The sequence below is a fragment of the Rhinatrema bivittatum genome, chromosome 10 (assembly GCF_901001135.1).
Source record: "Rhinatrema bivittatum chromosome 10, aRhiBiv1.1, whole genome shotgun sequence".
Taxonomy (NCBI): Eukaryota; Metazoa; Chordata; class Amphibia; order Gymnophiona; family Rhinatrematidae; genus Rhinatrema; species Rhinatrema bivittatum.
Genome location: NC_042624.1, coordinates 126,827,685 through 126,849,668, shown reverse-complemented (window position 1 = coordinate 126,849,668; position 21,984 = coordinate 126,827,685). Strand labels below are relative to the sequence as shown.

At 45.7% G+C, this 21,984-nt stretch overlaps 1 protein-coding gene across 4 annotated transcripts in view; it reads left to right on the top strand.

Moving 5' to 3' along the window:
- SZT2 (SZT2 subunit of KICSTOR complex) overlaps window positions 1-21,984 on the top strand; it is a 446,100-nt gene that overhangs the window by 80,469 nt on the left and 343,647 nt on the right. For all 4 annotated transcript variants that reach the window (XM_029618788.1, XM_029618789.1, XM_029618790.1 and 1 more), the window contains exons 22-23: window positions 8,413-8,610; window positions 16,136-16,242. In XM_029618788.1, the coding sequence (XP_029474648.1) occupies window positions 8,413-8,610; window positions 16,136-16,242 (305 nt within the window). The remainder of the gene's footprint in view (window positions 1-8,412; window positions 8,611-16,135; window positions 16,243-21,984) is intronic.

The window sequence follows — 21,984 nt, the reverse complement described above, 5'->3', positions numbered from 1 at the left end:
GATCCATGGCCACTTCTTAAGGCCCTAAACCCTGTTGACCCCCAATTTCCTCTGTGACCTCACTAAGAGGCTGCACGGAGACTGAATTATCTATTACTCTTTGTCCCAAAATTAAACTCTGGGCTGTAGGGGATAACTCTCCCATCAAGGTTTGAGGTTGCTGCTGTGGTCCTGGGCTGCCTGTTCCAGATGAAAAGGATATTTCAGGGATAGACCCTCTAACAGGGTGACGTAACCCTCTTGATTCATGAATATCCATTGGTCCCCTCACTACTGGTGCCGTTGGTGACGAAGTCCAGGTTTTAAACTTTCTTTTCCTTCCCAAAAAGGTAAATTCAAATATAAAAAATCCTTGAGAAGCGGCGCGCCCCTTTGGCACGCGGCTGCGCGCCGCACCTTCCCTGGATTTATACCCAAGGCTCACTGTCCCCGTTTGGTGATGTCATGGGGGGCGGGGCTTCCAAGGTCCGGCGATTTTTCAGTTTCAGCGTTGCAAAAAGCTGAAACCCCAAACTCGCTCTTTCAAGCCAGTTCCTCTCCTTAAGGAGGTTTCTCCTCCAGATTCCTCCTAGATGAGCTTTTAAATGCCGTTTTTAAATGTAAGTAGACCCAGTCTGGAAGTCTTTCAGTAAACGTAAGCCCCTTGGCTCTCTTTACTGACCCATTGTTGGAAACAGGATGCTGGGCTTGGTGGACCCTTGGTATGACCCAGTATGGCAATTCTTTATGTTCTTATGACCCTTCTTTGTTCCTTTTCTAACTTTTGGAAATCCTGAAACACCTTATACAGTGCTATGATGTGATCATCCCTTGCTTCTGCTCTGTTTAATGCACATCATTATATGCCCAGCTTCAATTGCTGTTGCCTGGCTTTGCACACTCATTCCCAGGTTTTTTCCGATTAGTGGTAGCAGGTATTGCTCCATTATATTAACTTTTCCCCAGCAGTCTGGACACGAGGGCAATGCTGCATTTAGAACATAAGAACATAAGAAAATGCCATACTGGGTCAGACCAAGGGTCCATCAAGCCCAGCATCCTGTTTCCAACTGTGGCCAATCCAGGCCATAAGAACCTGGCAAGTACCCAAACATTAAATAGATCGCAAGCTACTGTTGCTTATTAATTAATAGTAGTTTATCGATTATTCCTCTAGGAACTTATCCAAATCTTTTTTAAACCCAGTTACACTAACTATGGTAACCACATCCTCTGGCAATGAATTCCAGAGCTTAACTATGCACTGAGTGAAAAAGAATTTTATTCAATTTGTTTAAAGGAGCTACTTGCTAACTTCATGGAGTGCCCCCTGGTCCTTCCATTATCCGAGAGAGTAAATAACCGGTTCACATTTACCCGTTCTAGTCCTCTCTTGATTTTGTAGACTTCTATCATATCCCCCCCTCAATCGTCTCTTCTCCAAGCTGAACAGCCCTAACTTCCTTAGCCTTTCCTCACAGGGCAGCCGTTCCATGCCCCTTATCATTTTGGTCGCCCTTCTCTGCACTTTCTGCAGTGCAACTACCATATATCTTTTTTGAGATGCGGCGACCAGAATTGTGCACAGTTCTCAAGGTGCAGTCTCACCATGGAGTGATAGAGGCATTCTGACATTTTCTGTTTTATTCACTATTCCTATTCCTAACATTGTTTGCTTGTTTGATCGTCACAGCACACTGAGCCGACAATTTCAATGTATTATCCACTATGACGCCTAAATCGTTTTCCTGGGTGGTAACTCCTAAGATAGAACCTAACATTGTGTAACTACAGCAAGGGTTATTTTTCCTTATATGCATCACCTTGCACTTATCCACATTAAATTTCATCTGCCATTTGGAAGCCCAATCTTCCAGTCTTGCAACGTGGTCCTGCAATTTACCACAATCCGAGATTTAACTAGTCTGCATAATTTTGTGTCATCTGCAAATCTGATCGCTTGTCGTACCCCTTTCCAGATCACTTATAAATATATTAAGCACTAGTCCAAGTACAAATCCCTGAGGCACTCCATTGTTTATCTTTTTTCACGGTGAAAACGGACCATTTAATTCTACTCTGTTTCCTGTCTTTTAACTAGCTGGCAATCCACAGAAGGACATCACCTCCTATCCCATGACTTTTTAGTTTTCTTAGAAGCCTCTAATGAGGGACTTTGTCAAACACCTTCTGAAAATCCAAATACACTACATCTACCAGTTTACCTTTATTCTCATGTTTATTCACCCCTTCAAAACAATGTAGGAGATTTGTGAGGCAAGACTTCCCTTGGGTAAATCCATGTTTGCTGTGTCCCATCAAAACATGTCTATCTAAATGTTTTGTGATTTTATTCTTTATAACAATTTCCACAATTTTTCCTGGCACTGAAGTCTGGCTCACTGGTCTATAATTTCCCACATCACCCCTGGAGTCTTTTTTAAATATTGGGGTTATATTGGCCAGGTACAATGGTTAATGATAGATTACAAATTAATTGAAATAGGTCTGAAATTTCATTTTTGAGTTCTTTCAGAACCCTGGGGTGAATACCATCTGGTCCAGGTGATTTATTACTCTTCAGTTTGTCAATCTGGTCTACCACATCTTCCAGGGTCACTGTGATTTGGTTCATTTCATCTGAATCATCAACCTTGAAAACTGTCTCCGGGACAGGTATCTCTCCAACATCCTCATTAGTAAATACCGAAGCAAAGAATCTGTTTAGTCTTTCCGTGAAGGCCTGAGAACAATGAAATCCAAGCATAATTTTCAGCTCTGTCCAACTTCATCCCTCTCACACAGGTCTCTGAAATGTTGATATGAATCTCTGCACTTCCCAAATGTGGTGGCTTTTTTCCAGCAGTGGAGTTTTTGAGCAGCAGCTTTTGATATTGTATATGAGCGAGTCTTGCTTACTGACACTCCCAGACTGCACTTTTGGCAAGTGAGGTGGCGGAATCTGTACACTTGTGGTTTTCACCAAGGATGCCTATTGGATGTTGTTTGATCCCCAGAAAAATGGCATTGCTTGGGGCTGACATGAGAAGAGCAGCATTCCCTACCGACCCTACCATGGAACTGAACTTTGGCATCTGGGGAATTGGTGAGAGGAGGTGGGAGTCTTCTCGGGTTGCTAAATGAGAAAAGCCCATACTGTTTTGACAGAGTGCACCATTTATAAAAGGGTGTATTACCTGTAAAAAGAACTAGAAAAGAAAGTGATTAAAGAATGCTCTTTCTTTGCACAGTCACCTTCTACCACAGAAGGAACTTAGTGTCCGGCAGCTTGAAGTGTTCATGCTAGATACTCGGAGACTGAGGAAAATATGGGGGATTTTTTCAAAACCAGCCCATGGGGTATCTGACTCACTCTTACGCTTACCTCACCTCAGTCTGAAACAGAATAAAGATGACAAAGAATAAACAGAAATGTGCAGACAAAAACTGAACTGGAAACTGCAACAAGCCAGACTCTGTGCATTGCAACAATGGATAAACAGTAACCATTCCACATAAAACATCAAACAATAAACTCGAGTATAAAATATAATAGTAAACCATACTAAACAAATATTTCAAAACAGCTGAATAGAACATCCAATAAATAAAAGCTCATTGGGAAATGTTTAAAATATTTCTCAAACATCAATAAAATATTTCAAAACAGCAGACACAACTAATAAAAAAAAAATCATCATTCTCCATACCTGAGAATTTTTTATTCTAGTCGCCAAAAATATAAATAAAAGTGGTGTTGACAACTGAGCTGGGAACTGCAACAAGCCAGACGCTGTATATGAAAAGCAAAAACATTACCATTCCTCATAAAACAAACATTAATACTAAGAAATATAAAATACAATAGTAAAACCATATTAAAATAATGAATACATATTTCAAAATGGCTGACAAATAGAAACATAGAAATGACGGCAGAAGAAGACCAAACTGCCCATCCAGTCTGCCCAGCAAGCTATGTACTTTTTTTCTTTTTTTTCTCTCTCATACTTGTTACGCTTGGCTTCTAGTACTCTCTAATTCTATTTCCCCTCCACCCCACTTTCAATGTAGAGAGCAGCGCTGGAACTGCATCCAAGTGAATATCCGGCTCAATTAGGGGTAATAACCGCTGCAATAAGCAGGCCACACCCCCGCCCCTGTCCACCCAGACTATGCAATCCACATACAGATCCTCCCTTCCTCATTCCCCCTGCCGTGGAAGCAGAGATCCACGCTGGACTTGCATTGAAAGTAAAGTATCGGCCCAGCTACACCTCGCTTCCCTGTGAATACTAATATATATATATTTTTCTTCCACATTACCTCTTGCCGTTGAAGCCCAGAGCAATGATGGAGTCTCAATCGTGTGCACGTCACTGAACAAGGGCATTATCTCCAGGTAGTAGCCCCCATTTCCGCGAGCCACATTAACAAACAAACAAATATTGAACAAGCCTAATAATTGGCAATACCTATAGCCTATGACCTCACCGGTAATTTTACTTACTCTTACCCACCCCTGGTTTTTGTTTTTTTTTTGGAGATGGCAGCCTCCATCCATCTGCTCCGTGAAGGTGGAACTCCGACCACTGGCCACTGGCATCCCGCTCCGTGAATGCCACTCCATCCTTCCTCTCCGTGAAGGTGGAACTCCGACCACTGGCCACTGACATCCCGCTCCGTGAATGCCACTCCATCCATCTGCTCCGTGAAGGTGGAACTCCGACCACTGGCCACTGGCATCCCGCTCCGTGAATGTCACTCCATCCTTCCTCTCCGTGAAGGTGGAACTCCGACCACTGGCCACTGACATCCCGCTCCGTGAATGCCACTCCATCCATCTGCTCCGTGAAGGTGGAACTCCGACCACTGGCCACTGGCATCCCGCTCCGTGAATGCCACTCCATCCTTCCTCTCCGTGAAGGTGGAACTCCGACCACTGGCCACTGGCATCCCGCTCCGTGAATGCCACTCCATCCTTCCTCTCCGTGAAGGTGGAACTCCGACCACTGGCCACTGGCATCCCGCTCCGTGAATGCCACTCCATCCTTCCTCTCCGTGAAGGTGGAACTCCGACCACTGGCCACTGGCATCCCGCTCCGTGAATGCCACTCCATCCTTCCTCTCCGTGAAGGTGGAACTCCGACCACTGGCCACTGGCATCCCGCTCCGTGAATGCCACTCCATCCTTCCTCTCCGTGAAGGTGGAACTCCGACCACTGGCCACTGACATCCCGCTCCGTGAATGCCACTCCATCCATCTGCTCCGTGAAGGTGGAACTCCGACCACTGGCCACTGGCATCCCGCTCCGTGAATGCCACTCCATCCATCTGCTCCGTGAAGGTGGAACTCCGACCACTGGCCACTGGCATCCCGCTCCGTGAATGCCTCTGTGGCTACTGCCGCTCCGTGCAGTGTTCTGCCGCCTCCTCCCACCCTTGGCCTTGCGGGCCCCGGTTTTTGATCCCTGCGTCTGCTACTTTTCGTGGCTGTGACAACTCCCCCCCCCCCCCCCCCACAACAAGACCTTTAATTAGGGCTTCAAGGGCTGCTGCTTCTCCCTTTTACTGCAACAGGTCTGAGGCGATCTCTAGCTCTGCCTTTCTGCGCGCTTCGGCGGTGGCTGTGGCAGCAGCGGCTTCCTGTTGTTCTTCTATTCTGAGCCCTTCTATCTGTATGCGAGCCACCCGCTCTTTATTCACGTCCCCTAGACTTTATGGATCCACAGTGTTTATCCCACGCCCCTTTGAAGTCCTTCACAGTTCTGGCCTTCACCACTTCCTCCGGAAGGGCATTCCAGGCATCCACCACCCTCTCCGTGAAGAAATACTTCCTGACATTGGTTCTGAGTCTTCCTCCCTGGAGCCTCAGCTCGTGATCTCTGGTTCTTCTGATTTTTTTCTGATGGAAAAGGTTTCTCGTTGTTTTAGAATCGTTAAAGCCTTTCAAGTATCTGAAAGTCTGAATCATATCACCCCTGCTCCTCCTTTCCTCCAGGGAGTACATATTTAGATTCTTCAATCTCTCCTCGTATGCCATTTGATGAAGACTCTCCACCTTTCTGGTCGTCCTTCTCTGGACCGTTTGTGTGTGAGAATCTAATAATTTTAAAACTTTTTTTTTTTTACTATTTTGAAATATGATTTTGGTGTTTGAAAGACATCTAATAATTAAAAATAATAAGGATAAAAACATCTTGTGCTCTCCATACCTGGAAGTGTTTGATTTCCAGTTATCCTAAAATTGTAATATATTAGCAAGAGAGAGTGGATGCACAAACTTTCTCCTCCCTCTCTTCCACCCACATACACCCTGACAGAAGCGATCTCTTCTCATACACACACATACACCCTGACAGAAGCAATCTCTTCTCACACACACACATACACCCTGACAGAAGCGATCTCTTCTCACACACACACATACACCCTGACAGAAGCGATCTCTTCTCACACACACACATACACCCTGACAGAAGCGATCTCTTCTCACACACACACATACACCCTGGCAGAAGCGATCTCTTCTCACACACACACATACACCCTGGCAGAAGCGATCTCTTCTCACACACATACACCCTGACAGAAGCAATCTCTTCTCTCACACACATACACCCTGACAGAAGCAATCTCTTCTCACACACATACACCCTGACAGAAGCAATCTCTTCTCACACACATACACCCTGACAGAAGCAATCTCTTCTCACACACACACATACACCCTGACAGAAGCGATCTCTTCTCACACACACACATACACCCTGACAGAAGCGATCTCTTCTCACACACACACATACACCCTGGCAGAAGCGATCTCTTCTCACACACACACATACACCCTGGCAGAAGCGATCTCTTCTCACACACACATACACCCTGACAGAAGCGATCTCTTCTCACACACACATACACCCTGACAGAAGCGATCTCTTCTCACACACACATACACCCTGACAGAAGCGATCTCTTCTCACACACACATACACCCTGACAGAAGCGATCTCTTCTCACACACACACATACACCCTGGCAGAAGCGATCTCTTCTCACACACACACATACACCCTGACAGAAGCGATCTCTTCTCACACACACACATACACCCTGACAGAAGCGATCTCTTCTCACACACACACATACACCCTGGCAGAAGCGATCTCTTCTCACACACACACATACACCCTGGCAGAAGCGATCTCTTCTCACACACACACACATACACCCTGGCAGAAGCGATCTCTTCTCACACACACACATACACCCTGGCAGAAGCGATCTCTTCTCACACACACACATACACCCTGGCAGAAGCGATCTCTTCTCACACACACATACACCCTGACAGAAGCAATCTCTTCTCTCACACACATACACCCTGACAGAAGCAATCTCTTCTCTCACACACATACACCCTGACAGAAGCAATCTCTTCTCACACACACATACACCCTGATAGAAGCGATCTCTTCTCACACACACGTACACCCTGACAGAAGCGATCTCTTCTCACACACACACATACACCCTGGCAGAAGCGATCTCTTCTCACACACACACATACACCCTGGCAGAAGCGATCTCTTCTCACACACACATACACCCTGGCAGAAGCAATCTCTTCTCACACACACACATACACCCTGGCAGAAGCGATCTCTTCTCACACACATACACCCTGGCAGAAGCGATCTCTTCTCTCACACACACATATACACCCTGGCAGAAGCGATCTCTTCTCTCACACACACATATACACCCTGGCAGAAGCGATCTCTTCTCTCACACACACATATACACCCTGACAGAAGCGATCTCTTCTCTCACACACACATATACACCCTGACAGAAGCGATCTCTTCTCTCACACACACATATACACCCTGACAGAAGCGATCTCTTCTCTCTCACACACATATACACCCTGACAGAAGCGATCTCTTCTCTCACACACACATATACACCCTGACAGAAGCGATCTCTTCTCTCACACACACATATACACCCTGACAGAAGCGATCTCTTCTCTCACACACACATATACACCCTGACAGAAGCGATCTCTTCTCTCACACCCACATATACACCCTGACAGAAGCGATCTCTTCTCTCACACCCACATATACACCCTGACAGAAGCGATCTCCGTCTCACAGCCACAGCCAGTTAGATGCTCCATCTCTCTCTCTTTCTCAGACATACACAGACTGAGGCATGCTACAGACACACACACACACACACACACCCCCAGCTGAGTGGCTCCAGTCTTCGGTCCTACCAGCCTGGTTTCCAGCGGCTCCAGTCTTCTTGTGTCAGTTAAGAGAAGGGCAGTGCTGGCCCCACGCAGCCACTACACTGAAAATTGGGATGTCTGTAGACGCTAATGGCACACTACTGATAATAGATTGCTTTTCTCTTTTGGAGCAGATGATGATGGGGTAGTGCCAGACTCACCTTCCATGCCAAACAATTTGCTGCTGACCCTTTTTCATGGCTGCCTCCAGCAGGAACTTAGTGACCGGGAGATCCCCATGGCAGACTCCGATCACGTGACGTTCATGGAACAGATGCTGCATCGTGATCGAACTGGACTGGAACTGCGTTTCCCCCTCCCTGTGATTCGAGGTAAGCATGCATGAGTTTGTGTGTAATGAGAGAGCCCATGAGTGGGCAGAAGTTTTAAGAGAAAATTACCTTTTTGGACAAGGCCAAAGCATGAGATGTATCCTCTTCCCAGCAAGAGGGAGCGAGGCCGTCTCTTCTGTTTCTGTCTCCTCCCTGGGACTGAGGCGCAGGTTCCTCTGCATCACTTCCTCACGCAATGTCTCTGCCTCTCTGCTTTAGGTATATTTTTGCCTGGTGGGAGCTCTGGTATTGTGCTTTCCTTGCTGCGTTGGCAGTGGAGTATTTCTATGACAGTGTTAACCTATGGGGAGACGCAATGTCTCACCTGATACTGTTCAGGTATTAACTTACTGGGAAGATGGACCCACATTCTCATCTTCTGTCAGACAGCACCACTTCTGACCATTATTCCGCTCAGCATGTCAGCTTACCATTTTAACTGCTAGGTAAGCAGAGCATTTCCTACTTGCTGAATAGACTAAATGGTAAAGCACCCCTGGCAGTGGTCAGCTGTAGGCATGAGGCAGAGTCAAATTACGTCTCTGCATGCTTGGACCCGGATAGAGAATGGATGCTTAAAGTTTTCTTTGTAATAGAGATTTGTTTGGAGTATTTATGGACCTCTCCTCTCTTGCCCTACCCACTTTAAGAGACCTGCGTCAGCTCCGCAGGCAGAACATTATCCATAATAGAAAGGGAGGAGTATTCCTTATACTGATTGAGTTCATCTTGAGAATTTCCTAAGAGATAAACCTGTTAGTAGGGTCCCATTCTGGTTTTGCCAGGAATGCTTTGCTAATTGCAGTGAATACCTGGAGGATATTAAACTTGATTCCACAAACTTATTTTGGCAGGTTTATTGTGTTTTCTTATTTGTATTTTTTAAAATTCCTCCCCTTCTCATGGACTAGCTAAGGAGATAGCCAGATAATGCTGGGCTGGGTGGTGGGAGTAATGGGGCAGCATTACTTATCCAGTTATCTTAGGCAGACAAATGCCGATATTCTGACTTATTGATTAAATTAACTGGACAAGTTAAACCTGCCTTTCCTAGCGTGAAGCCAGATAGACTCAGGACCAATGGGTTTATGCTCCCCTGCCAGCAGATGGAGACGGAGTCAGGTTTCAAAGCTGAGGTCACCCTAGGTACACCCCTGCAGTGACCTCAGCCATCCAGTATCTCTCAGTCTCCTAGCAGATGCGGACATGCTTTCCCTATGGGGATCGCTGTACCTTTTGGAAGAAGAAATTCTACTTTTAAATTGGAGAAAAGATTGAGCCCCGCTCTCCTGCGGTGATACCTAAAGGTCTCTCCCACAGTTAAGAATTCCTGAGGTGGTTTCCGAGATCCCTCAGAGTTGTGCCTTGGTTCAGTAACCGGTTCCCGGAGTGGACTTTGCTATTGAAGTAGCTGAAAGGCAATGGGTGCAGGAAGCTGAGCGCGGCGGTGAAGGCAAAAGCTCTCTTCCCCCGCAGCTGGAGACCGTCTCTGTACTCAGCCGGTAAGCGCTAAGCCCAAGTAAGTGTAAAAAAAAAAAAGAGAGAGAAGAGGATTTCCTCTTGATTCAGAGTCGTTGGAGGAGTTTCGGTAAGACTAACTCTGGTCTCCTTGCTCGGGCACCGTACCGACGTCATTCCTGATCCCTTTGGAGGAAGAGGATGTGAGCTTCTCAGCATAGGCGCCCAAAATCTGTGTGCATAAAATTTTAAGCGCAAGCCGTCTGAACACGCAGTGACCGTCACCAATGGCTCTGGCAGCAAAGAAACATAAGCGCCTTTCTCTCTGCACTGTTTGTCATATTAGGGCTGCACAGTCTGACCTGGATTCTTGCTCATGTCAGCACTGTGAGGAAGCCCAGGGAGAATTGGCCTCCCAGGACTTTGCTGCGCCCGGCTCCTCCCATTCAGAAGATGGGTCGGCCACAGCCTTAACCAGAAGTACCTCTGATCTGAGTAACCCCGGGACTGGGTCATCCATGGGAGAGGGAAATTTAGCGGCACCTACCCCAGTACCTCCTGGTCTAGGCATGGACCCGGCTGCCTTCTTTTGAGTGGAATTCTTTCAAGGCCTCACGGAATTATTAAAAGTTAAATTGCGCCACAGGGGTCCCTCTGTTAACTTTTTCAGTCCATGGTACTCCAGTAAGTTTTTACCCGTTTTCCGTCAATTGCCATCGAGTTTGGCCCTCGCGGCCTACTGGCTGTAGACTGTACTGCGGCTTGATTTTTTTCTATGGCCATGGCGTCGGGGTTCCGTCGGTGCCCGGACTGTACTCGTACCATGTCCATTACAGACCCTCATAAAGTCTGTGTAATGTGTCGTAGACGAGAGCACGATGTCTTGACCTGCATCAAATGTGCCCTAATGACACTAAAAGGTCGCAAGGTCAAAATGGAGAAGATGGGACTTCTCTTCCGTGCTCAAACCCCGACTCCGTCCATTGCATCGACGTCATCTGAACCGGCACCATCAACGTCACGCCAGCATCGACCACCGATCGGTCACCATCTGGCATCGACAACTTTTCGGCCTTTGACACCCCCTTCTCCCCCTCAGGACCGAGGGGATCATAAAGAGAAACATCGTCACCGGCATCAAAAGTCTCGGACCATCGAGGGAGCAAAACCATCGACCTCGCCATCGTTTGAACCGCCATCGAAGAAACCCCGTCCAGAAAAGGCACAGACTTTTCGGCGACTGGGTCACCGAGGCACTCCTCGCCCGACAGGGCATCGGGAGCCGCGACTCAGCGTTTAATGGTGGTCTCTCCAGCTATGCCTCTGCCTCCTTCTGTTCCGGAGCCGGGGCTGCTTGCTCCAAGTCTCCGAGAAGAACTGGACTGGATGGTTCAGGAGGCCATCGACAAGGCGATGCACCGACTCCAGGTTCTCCAGCACCGACATCGGTACCGATAGTGGAACTGGCTACTGACCTGATTCCAGCAGCCTTGGCACCGCTGCTATCGAGAATGGAAGCGCTTATAGCCGCTTTTCTACCGATGGACCCGGGTCACCAATGGCTCCGGTGCCCTCCCCACTTATTTTATCATCGGGAGGAGATACACCGTTCCGCTTTCCTCCATCAGGAGTTCTGCCTCAGCCATCGAGATCGGTGCCGATACCTCCATTGGTGCCATCGAGTCATCTACCGATGTCCTCGATGCCTGAGCCAGGGCCTTCTTTGCTTTCATCTGTGCCTCCGGTTATTCCTTCGATGCCTTTGGAGTCTAGACCGGGACCTTCAGGTATCCAACACCCCCGTCCCTCTCCAGTTCCTAGAGGGACAGGGGCTGACCCTTATGATACCTGGACTGATGATTCCTCACCAGACACCAATGACTTGCCACCACCTCCTTCACCCACTGAGAGTAGGAAGCGTTCTCCTCCAGAGGATCTTTCTTTCATAAATTTTGTGAAGGAAATGTCTGAATTGGTCCCCTTCCAATTATTAATGGAACAGGACGACAGACATCAAATGATGGAGTTGCTTCAATTCTTGGATGCACCCAAGGAAATCACCTCCATCCCTATCCACCATGTTCTTCTAGATCTCCTCAAGAAGAACTGGGAGCATCCTGGCTCCATTGCACCAGTCCACAGGAAAACTGACTCTACCTATTTGGTGCAGTCAGCTCCAGGCTTTCAAAAGCCTCAGTTGGATCAACAATCTGTGGTGGTTGAATCTGCGCAAAAGAGAGCAAAAAGGTCGAAACCTCATACTTCTTTTCCCCCTGGCAAGGAACAGAGGTTTTTAGATACCATTGGTCGCCGAGTCTTTCAAGGATCAATGTTGATCCTCTGAATTTCCGCTTACCAACTCTATATGACCCAAATTAACAGGGTCATTTTTAAGAAGATGCAGGAGTTGACAAACTCCATGTCTCAGTCACTTCCAGAACAACTCCACACCCTAATTAATAAGGGTTTGGAGGCAGGAAAACATGAGATCAGATCATGTTATGACATCTTCGACACTGCAACCAGAGTATATGCAGCAGCTATTTCAGCGAGACGATGGGCTTGGCTCAAGTCTTCAGACCTTCGACCGGAAGTCCAAGATAGGTTGTCTGACCTTCCCTGTATAGGAGACAATCTCTTTGGTGAGCAGATTCAAAAGACAGTGGCTGAATTAAAGGACCATCATGAGACTCTCAAACAGCTCTCTCTGATACCTTCGGATTATCCTTCCAAACAGCCCTTCCGGAAGGACTCTAAAAAGTCTTTCTACAGACCAAAGAAGTCCTACCCGCCAGCAGCCAGATGTCGTTCTGCGAGACCATTCCTCAAATCACAGTCTCGTCAGACCGGAAAACAAAAGCCACAGACAGCCCCCCAGCCGGGCCCTGCTTCTGGCTTTTGACTCTTGCGTAGAGAGCAGCAGCCAGATTCCATTACCACACATACCAGTGGGAGGACGGTTATGCCATTTCAACAGCATATGGCAATCAATCACCTCGGACCACTGGATCCTAGCAATAATTGCTCAGGGCTATCATCTCAATTTTCTCTCCATCCCACCGGATTCCCCGCCTCTAATGGTGTGGAAAACATCCGACCATTCATTGCTCCTGGAGCAGGAGGTCTCCCTCCTACTCCAATCCAGAGCAAGAGTTGACCCCTTTAATTTGATGGTAAAACACAGATTTAAATGTGAAATAGGAACGGTTCCAAGATGGCTGCCAAATAGGAACGCACAGCATTTGGCGCTCTGGGTCAAGTACCTATTTTCTTGAATTTCCTGCTGTTTGTTAACCTGAATAGGGAGGAAGCGTAAACCGAGGACACCTTACCCTGCGGTCACTTCGGCGACGCCCGTAACCGGACCCATGGACGCCCACGTACTGCACAGCGACACAGGAGCGGGACCTTTACCGCTGGAGAGAGGGGGAGGGGAGTCTGAGCTCCCCTCGCTCCCTGGTTCAATATCTCCGTTCAGTCCCGATGAGGGAAGTCCACCGGCGCACCCTGGCAAGGAGGGAAATACTCCCTGACCAAAGAGTGGAGGAGTTGGCCTCTGCGGGGTTTGATTGGGCGCCAGTGGCAACAGGGAGCCCGAGTATGTCATCTGGGCAAGCCGGTGTGGAAGAAGGAATATCGAGGGGAGAGACTCCCCACATTAGAAATACCAGCAGTGGTAAGACCCAGTGTGGGAAGCAGCTATAGAGATGAGACAGTCTATCCTACAACAGTTATCTCCAGTTAAAGAGAAATTTAAAGAAATAGATGAGAAAATTAATGCGGTTACAAATACAAATCAGGATTTGGAACAGCAAATTACTTCTATCAGGCTCCAGATAAATGGAATCCAACAAGTCCCGTCAGCAGTGACGAGAGAGAGAAGCAACATCTTTGAAAATGGAAAACTTAGAAAATTTGGTGAAAAACAGGAATCCTCAAGTACCTTTAAGATCCCTGACAGATTTTTAAGAAATATCTTATTGAAATACTTAAAGTGACAGAAACTGCGATACCACTGATAGCGAAATTGTTTTACCTTCCTAAGTTCAGAAGAGCTTGATTTCATTGGCCTTTGATTTGTTGTTGATAGGTATCAGATATTACAATTGATTTAAAACAGTATAAAAATTTGTATGCTGGAAGTTAAGTAATTTTTGTTTAAATGCATAAGAGATGTATTTGTATTAATTTTGAAAAATCAATAAAAATATAAAATAGAAGAGCTACAACTCCTTTAAGACCTACATGGGAGCAGTCACTAAACCTTTCAGATGTCTTGGAAACGTCAGACTCAGAGTTAGCAGTCCCTACGATGCTTATAGTTACTTTGGCACTGGAGCCGGACAGGGAGTGGTGTGTTTGAGACATAGAAATGATGATTTTTTGGGGTGTAAAGTAAGAGCATTCCCAGATGTCTCACGTGAGACTCAGAGAAGAAGGAAAGCTTTCCTTCTACTGAGACCACAGGTCTTATTAATTGGGGGGAGTTTTTTCTTGAAATTCCCATGCAAGTGCAGGGTCAAATATTTAGAAAATCCCTGTTTTCTTTGACCCACCCTAATTAACACAGTTCTTAGTGGGGGGGAAACCCCTGTAGCCTCCGCGGAGTCCAGTATAGATAGTTCTAGTCCCTTATAGAGTATAAAGAGTTGCTGTATACTCTGTGCATTTTTCTTTGAAAGAGAGTATTTTTTCCTTAGGTTGAGATTGATCTGCTGCCTATATTGTGGACTTTAGATTAGAGATTGACTGAAAATATGATTGTATGTTTAATTTTTCTTTCTTGCTTAAAGAGTATGTATTGTTCAATCTCTAAAATATTACTGTTAAAGATTGCTCTTGAGTTAAATGTGAAATGGCATAAATAAAAAATAAAAATAAATGTGAAATAGCTGCGTGAAAGGACTATAGTGGCTAACTGCAAAATCATCTGACAGTGACCTAGTGGTAATCCCAGTTTGTTCAGAGCTTGTTCAACAATTCGCAAAGTATCCTCTTGCAGGATGCCAGAGTAAAAGCAATATCCGCAGTAAATAAATGCAATCGGCTTTGATATCAACTGTAGAGCCTAAAGATTGAATGAAATCAGTGGTGTTTTATACAAGAACGGAATTTAGACACCAGAGGTTGCAGCAATACATCAATAAATTTAGCTATTGATTCAAATACGGATCCTATGTCTGAATCTATTGGTCTTCCTGGAGGGTTTTCTAAGGACTTATGTATTTGAGGAACCATATAGAAATAAGGCATGGTTGGATATGGCTCGTACAAATACAGATACTGCTGCTCAGAAATAATCTTTGTTTTTAATGCTTGATCTAAAATTTGCTGCTTAACCATTTAGGATCTTTATCTAAAACTCTATACACCTCTGCCTTGCTGAGTTGCTGCAGAACTTCTTGTGTATATTTATACTCATCTGACACCACTACTGATCCGCCTTTATCCGCTGGGCTTATTATTATGGATTCATCATTATGCAGTTGTATAATAGCTGTACATTTTTCCCTAGTTAAATTACATGTTTCCGTTCTTTCTCTGCCTCCAATGTTTCCAAATCCTGCAAAACCAAAGTCTCGAAAGCTACAATTAAAGGATAAGGGGGTTGACGAGGTGTCCATGCTGACGGTCTATATAACTTTGCCTGTGCATCTATCTTCTCTTCCCTGATCCCAAAAAAATCTGCCAACCTTATGCGCCGAAAAAGTTCTTTTAATGCTACTCGTGTATCAAAAGCATTATATTTTTCCATTGGTATAAAAGACAAACCTTTATTTGTCAGCACGTTAGTTGTATTAAAGTTTTTGAGGACAGGTTGAGTGTATTTAGACGTTACAGTTAGTAAAGATTAGTCTCATTAGGAAGTATATGTGTATGTTGATTTGAGAGTTTCGTGTAGTCCACCTGGTTATTTTTTTAGTTATGGGTCATGACATAAAAGAATGAGACAGTATATTTATCTATAAGATTTATGAATCACTTCCCAAAACTTAGAATAAGTCTATAATGGCCATATTTCCCTACATTTGTCAATATATCCTTCATACCTCTCATCTCTTTTTAGAAGAACCGCTGAAGGCCTCTGCTCCCCTTGGACGCAAGGATATCCCCATGGCTTATCATACTTTGCTCAGCAACAAGGAGGGTACTGGATCCACCAGCACTCTGCAGGTACTGAACCCAAGGGGAACTGTCAGGAGTGGAGGGCAGGCATGAATTTGTTGGGGAGAAGGAGCTCTGGCAGAAGGAAAGAAAGAGGTGGCTGGGTGTCTCATTGGCAAACGTTGCTGTATATTGGCTGGGATTTGCTGGTAGAAGGAGGCAGTTGGATCTTGCTCACTGATTCAACTTTTGGCTCTGGCTATGAAGCCAGTAAAAAAAAACTTGCCCCTCTCATTCGGGCCGATTCAGTAAAATGCGCGGGAGAGCCAGTGCTCCGAGGTGAGCGCCTGCTCTCCCGAGGCGCGCCTAGGCCACTCTCCTGGGCGCGCGATTCAGTATGCAAATGAGGCCCGCGGTAATAAGGAGGCGCTAGGGACACAGCGCCTCCTTATTGGCAGAAGCGGCGGCTGTCAGCGGGTTTGACAGCCGACACTTAATTTTACCGGCGTCAGTTGTTGAACTCGCTGACAGCCACGGGTTCGCAAAACGGACGCCGGCAAAGTTGAGCGTCCGTCTTCCAACCCGCGGGCATATTTTTTTTTATGATTTTTTTTTTTTTTTAATTTTTGGGGCGTCCGACTAAATATCACTATGATATTAAGTCAGAGGATGTAAAGCAAAGCAGTTTTTTCTGCTTTTCTGTGCACTTGCCCGGTGCCTTTGGCAGGCGTTAATTTCAGAGAGTAAAATGAGTGGCCTGGCTGCACATTTTACTTTCTGTATGGCGCGGGAATAACTAATAGGGCCATCAATATGCATTTGCATGTTGAGAGCGCTATTAGTTTTTGGGGGGTTGGACACGCGTTTTCCTCGCGCTATTACCCCGAGTGCACGGCCAGACGGGGGCTAACGGTGCGCTCTGCCTGAGTGCACCGTACTGAATCGGCCTCATTGATAGAACTCCTGAGACAGAATCACTTGGAGGTTTTGTTTCTGTTGGGCTGGAGATGTCCAAGAAGCAGGGGATCCCAGGGTCCCACTTGGGAAGCATGGGGTGTGCTTCACTTCAGCAAGGTTATCTGTCCAATTGTTCTCATCAGGTCAGAGCTAATTTCAGTCGTTCCTGGAGATAGGATAGCCCCACTGGAGTCCCTCAGGTTCTGCCTTTCATTCTTTGCTTGTTAACATCCACTTTGCACCCACTAGCAGGCTATCTGCAGGCCTCTGTGTGGGATATCCTATCTATGAGTTTTATATTGAACTGCAATCCTCCTGGACGGATAATTCTGATATGCTTTACACAATTAAATCTTGTTGACACATAATAAATTATCTTTAAATCTGGAAAAAACAAATCTCTTGGTGCTGCATCATAATTCTGATTTAGAGATTCCAAGACACTGCTGTGCTGTAATTTCTCCTTAAATGTGTCCTGGCAGGTTAAAAGTCTGGGTGTTGGGCTGGATGATAGATTCTTCTTTTAACCACAGATTAAGGCCACTATTAGATCAGGTTTTTACAAGTTAAGAATACTTTGCAGCCTTAAGCCATTGCTTGTAGCTCTGTTGTACAGGCTTTAATTCTGCCATCTCTTGATTATTGTCACATGGTTTATCTAGTCTGTGTGCCTTTGCTCTTAAAGATCTTTAGTTGTTGCAAAATGCTAGTATTACATATCAGTGAACATAATTCCCCTGTACTCTACAATCTACATTGGCTCCCATTTCAACGGCGAGTAAAGTATAAAATATCTATTATGGTTAATTCATTTTCCCTGTACATAGAAACATAGAAACATAGAAACATAGAAATGACGGCAGAAGAAGACCAAATGGCCCATCCAGTCTGCCCAGCAAGCTTCCCTCATTTCTTCTCCCATACTTATCTGTTTCTCTTAGCTCTTGGTTCTAATTCCCTTCCACCCCCGCCATTAATGTAGAGAGCGGTGGAGGAGCTGCATCCAAGTGAAATATCTAGCTTGATTAGTTAGAGGTAGTAGGAGTAGTAACCGCCGCAATAAGCAAGCTACACCCATGCTTATTTGTTTTTACCCAGATTATGTTATACAGCCCTTATTGGTTGTTTATCTTCTCCCCTGCTGTTGAAGCAGAGAGCTATGCTGGATATGCATCGAAAGTGAAGTATCAGGCACATTTGGTTTGGGGTAGTAACCGCCGTGACAAGCCAGCTACTCCCCGCTTTGTGAGTGTGAATCCTTTTTTCTTCTCCCCTGCCGTTGAAGTTATGCTGGATATGCGTGAAGTATCAGTTTTTCTTTTCCCCTGCCGTTGAAGCAGAGAGCTATGCTGGAAATTCGTGATGTATCAGTCTTTCTCCGATGCCGTTGAAGTAGAGAGCCATGCTGGATATGCGTCGAGAGTGAAGTATCAGGTACATTTGGTTTGGGGTAGTAACCGCCGTAACAAGCCAGCTACTCCCCCGCTTTGTGAGTGCGAACCCTTTTTTCTTCTCCCCTGCCGTTTAAGCAGAGAGCTCTGCTGGATGTGTGAAGTAACAGTTTTTCTTTTCCCCTGCTGTTGAAGCAGAGAACTATGCTGGATATGCATTGAAAGTGAAGTATAAGAATGGAGTGATCAAGCTAGTTGAAAGGCATCAGGAATAGAGGAAGGTGGAGGTAGTAATCTGGATATTTGGTTTGGGGTAGTAACCGCCGTAACAAGCCAGCTACTCCCGTCATTGTGAGTGCAAATCCTTTTTTCCACATTTCCTCATGCTGTTGAATCTTAGAGTGATGTTGGAGTCACAGTAACCATGTGTATGTTTATTGACTAAGGGTATTGTCTCCAGGCAGTAGCCATCATTCTGGCGAGTCACCCACTCTTCATTGGCGGCCTCTTGACTTTATGGATCCACAGTGTTTATCCCACGCCCCTTTGAAGTCCTTCACAGTTCTGGTCTTCACCACTTCCTCCGGAAGGGCATTCCAGGCATCCACCACCCTCTCCGTGAAGAAATACTTCCTGACATTGGTTCTGAATCTTCCTCCCTGGAGCTTCAAATCGTGACCCCTGGTTCTGCTGATTTTTTTCTTATGGTAAAGGTTTGTCGTTGCCTTTGGATCATTAAAACCTTTCAAGTATCTGAAAGTCTGTATCATATCACCTCTGCTCCTCCTTTCCTCCAGGGTGTACATATTTAGATTCTTCAATCTCTCCTCGTACGTCATGCGATGAAGATCCTCCACCTTCCTGGTCGCCCTTCTCTTTACCGCTTCCATCTTGTCTTTGTCTTTTTGTAGATACGGTCTCCAGAACTGAACACAGTACTCCAGGTGAGGCCTCACCAAGGACCTGTACAAGGGAATAATCACTTCCCTTTTCTTACTCGATATTCCTCTCTCTATGCAGCCCAGCATTCTTCTGGCTTTTGCTATCGCCTTGTCGCATTGTTTCGCAGACTTCATATCATTAGACACTATCACCCCAAGGTCCCTCTCCTGCTCCGTGCACGTCAGCCTTTCCCCCCCCATCGAATACAGTTCATTCGGATTTCCGCTCCCCATATGCATGACTTTGCACTTCTTGGCATTGAATCTCAGCTGCCATATCTTCGACCACTCTTCCAGTTTCCTTAGATCCCGTCTCATTCTCTCCACTCCTTCCGGCGTGTCCACTCTGTTGCAGATCTTAGTGTCATCCGCAAAAAGACAAACCTTACCTTCTATCCCGTCCGCAATGTCGCTCACAAAGATATTGAACAGGACCGGTCCCAACACCGATCCTTGCGGTACACCGCTTAAAACCGCTCTCTCTTCAGAGAAGGTTCCGTTTACCATCACACATTGTCTTCTGTCCGTCAACCAATTTGCAATCCAGGTCACCACCTTGTCACTCACTCCCAATCTTCTCGTTTTATTCACCAGTCTCCTGTGCGGAACCGTATCAAAAGCTTTGCTGAAATCCAAGTATATGACATCGAGCGCTCTTCCTTGGTCCAATTCCTTGGTTACCCAGTCAAAAAAGTCAATCAGATTTGTCTGACAGGATCTTCCCCTGGTGAATCCATGTTGCCTCTGGTCCATCAATTCTCCGGACTGTAGATAGTTCACTATTCTCTCTTTCAGCAGAGACTCCATTACTTTTCCCACCACCGAAGTGAGGCTAACCGGCCTGTAGTTGCCAGCCTCCTCCCTGTTCCCACTCTTGTGAAGCGGGACCACCACCGCTCTTCTCCAGTCTCTCGGCACCACTCCCGTTTCTAGGGATCTATTGAACAGGTCACACAGCGGACCCCACCAGAACATCTCTGAGCTCCCTCAATATCCTTGGATGAATCCCATCAGGCCCCATGGCTTTGTCCACTTTCAGGTTCTTTAGCTCTTCCCACACATTTTCTACTGTAAAAGGATTTTCATCTATTCCACTTCCCTCCAGTTTCTTGTTGTGTAGAGATGGTCCTTCTCCAGGGTCTTCTTTAGTGAACACAGAGCTGAAGTATTCGTTTAATATTTCTGCCATTTCTTCGTCTGTCTCCACACATTGATCATTACCACCTTTCAATTTCACTATACCACTTTGGACCTTTCTCTTTTCGCTGATGTATCTGAAAAATGTTTTGTCACCATTTTTTATCTCCTTGGCAATCCTCTCTTCTGCTTGATTTTTTGCCAACTTGATTGTTTTCTTCGTCTCCCTCAGTTGATACAAATATTCTTCTTTGTGCTCCTCCCTTTGGGATCCTTTATATTTCTTGAATGCTGTTCTTTTAGCTTTAATTTTGTCAGCCACCTCCTTTGAGAACCAGATAGGTTTCAATTTTCTTTTGCTTTTCTTTATGTTTCTAACATATAGAGCAGTTGCCTTGGTGATTGCTCCTTTTAGATTGGTCCACTGCTGATCCACATCTCTCTCGTTCTCCCATCCTTTAAGTTCTTCCTCCAGGTACTTTCCCATTTCCTCAAAGTCTGTGTTTTTGAACTGTAAAACTCGGGTCTTTGTGGTTCTTTTCCCTATTCTATTAGTGATATTAAACCATACCGTTCGATGATCACTGCTGCTGAGGTGGGCGCCCACCTGGACATCTGAGACATTATCTGCATTATTGAGCAATAAGTCGAGTATAGCACCTTCTCTCGTGGGTTCCAACACCATTTGTTTGAACAAAGATACTTGCATGGCATCCATTATTGCTCTACTATTTTTAGTTTCTGCAGAGGGGATTTTCCAGTCTACATCTGGCATATTAAAGTCACCCACGATCACCACTTCTCCCTTCTTACCTATCTTATGGATGTCTTCAATCAGATCTCTGTCCAGCTCTTCCTTTTGGTTTGGAGGCCTGTAAACCACTCCAATATAAATGGACACTCCGTCATCTTTTTTTAGGTCGACCCATAGAGCTTCTTCTTTACCCCAACTTCCTTGTAGCTCAGATGCTTGGATGTTGTTTCTGACATAAAGAGCCACACCTCCCCCTTTTCTATCCTCTCTGTCCTTCCTTAACAAGTTATAGCCTGGTATTGTTGTATCCCATTCATGAGATTCTGTGAACCATGTTTCTGTGATAGCAACAATGTCCAATTCTGCCTCAGCCATTAGGGCCTGCAGATCTGGGATTTTATTTCCCAAACTATGAGCATTTGTGGTCATAGCCTTCCAGGTACTCTCTTTAAGGTTATTGCTTTTCCTGGACTCCTTATGAGATATTAGTTGAGATTTGTTATTCACTTTACTCTTTCTGTTTGTAGTTGTGCCACTGTTGACAGAGTTATCCATCTCAATTAGATTTTTCTTTTGGTTATGGATCTTGAAATACTGCATGCATTGTGTTTTTTCTCTCTTTTCTGGTAAT